Source organism: Microtus ochrogaster, chromosome 6, assembly GCF_000317375.1.
Source record: "Microtus ochrogaster isolate Prairie Vole_2 chromosome 6, MicOch1.0, whole genome shotgun sequence".
NCBI lineage: Eukaryota > Metazoa > Chordata > Mammalia > Rodentia > Cricetidae > Microtus > Microtus ochrogaster.
Window position 1 is genome coordinate 22,801,348 of NC_022013.1, and position 1,664 is coordinate 22,803,011.

The 1,664-nt window shown below is 52.4% G+C and overlaps 1 protein-coding gene across 1 annotated transcript in view; it reads left to right on the plus strand.

Annotated features, from left to right (window-relative positions):
* The window catches only part of Klhdc8a (kelch domain containing 8A), a 7,716-nt gene extending 6,523 nt beyond the window's left edge, over positions 1-1,193 (plus strand). Inside the window, exon 5 of the mRNA XM_005348339.2 lies at positions 246-1,193. Coding sequence (XP_005348396.1) covers positions 246-439 — 194 coding nt within the window. The 3' untranslated portion in view covers positions 440-1,193. The remainder of the gene's footprint in view (positions 1-245) is intronic.
* The last annotated feature ends 471 nt before the right edge of the window (positions 1,194-1,664 follow it).

The window sequence follows — 1,664 nt, forward strand, 5'->3', positions numbered from 1 at the left end:
TTTTTTTTTTTGGTTTTTCGAGACAGGGTTTCTCTGTGGTTTTGGAGCCTGTCCTGGCACTAGCTCTGTAGAGCAGGTTGGTCTCGAACTCACAGAGATCCGCCTGCCTCTGCCTCCCGAGTGCTGGGATTAAAGGCGTGCGCCACCATCGCCCGGCTCGACTTTTATTTCTGGGCTGAGAAATGGTCACTGTGGGACATGGCTCGGCTCCTTGATCTAAGATCTGATTCCCCTGTTGTTTTCAGGAAACCAGCCCACTGTCCTGGAAACAGCAGAAGCGTTCCACCCAGAGAAGAACAAGTGGGAGACCCTCCCTGCCATGCCCACACCCCGCTGTGCCTGCTCCAGCATCGTCTTCAAGAACTGCCTCCTGGCTGTGGGGGGTGTCAGCCAGGGTCTGAGCGATGCGGTGGAGGCGTTGTATGTCTCTGACCCCTAGCTGGCCCCAGCGGTGCCCTTGCCTGGACAGCATCGCTCCACTCTCGACATGAGGAATAGTCTCATCAAAGCAGTTCGGACTACGTCCTCCGGTCTCCAAACCCTAGGGCTCTCAGTGACCTCCCTCTGCCCCCTAACCTACCAGTCTCAGAAAGCTGAAGAAAGCACAGCTGACTGCACCTATAAGAGAGAGCTGGGCTGTGGCCTGTGGAGAATCCTCACTCAGTGCTCAGACACAGAAAGGCACAGAAATGTTCCCTCCTCTCACCTAACTACGGGGGTGGGGGGCAGTTGCCACCCCAAAGAGGAGCCATTGTGGTCCTTCCCCATCTCTGAGCTAGTTTGAGTGTCAGGTAGACTGATGAAGAAATGGGGCATCCCAAGCCCCCTCATTTTCTTTGGTTGATATCCATCCCCCATATAGAAGTCAGCTGTGGTCCTGCTCCAGCTCCCACCTACTTAACAGGAACTGGACTTGAAGCTAAGGCGGATGTGTGGGAAGGTAGTCAGGAGCTCCCACATCGGGCCAGGCAGAAAGGACCCTTCCTCTCAGGTCCTTACTGGGCATGTGGTGATGGAACATCACTATCTCCTGTATTCTGCCTTCTGCCACCCTCTCCCCACCTGAGCCTGGCCGTTCTGGGCTCAGTGGCTCTCAGAGTGTCTCTCGGTGAAACCTTCTCATCTACACTGTGGCTTCCAAATCCACAAAGGTGGATTAATTGCACTCTGGTTAATAACAGCGGCACAATGATTGACGTCTTTACTCCTGTCTTCTTTGGACCCCAGAGACAAAGCCAGGGGTGCCCTGGTTCGTAGATAGAAAACCCCGTGAGACCATCTCCCTCCGTGTCCTTAGGCTAAGCAGGGACCAATTGGCCACCTGTTCTTGACCATTCCTGGTGAAGAGTTCTGCCTTCTCCTGGCCGTAGCTATCCCGCTATCAAAGAGGCAGGTGATTTTTCTTCTCTTGAGACACACATGTTTGGCCAAGGTTGTGATCATCCAATCTTTGCCAGGTTATACCCACGTCTTATTTCGATCAGTTCAGCTGAAGCTCATTTTAGGCATGAAAGAACTGTCCACTGACTAAAAAAAAAAACAAGAGAGAGAGAGAAAAAAAAAAAAGGCCAGAAGTGTGTTCGAGACCAGCCTGGTCTACAGAGCTAGTTCCAGGACAGGCTCCAAAACCACAGAGAAACCCTGTCTCGAAAAACCAAAAAAAA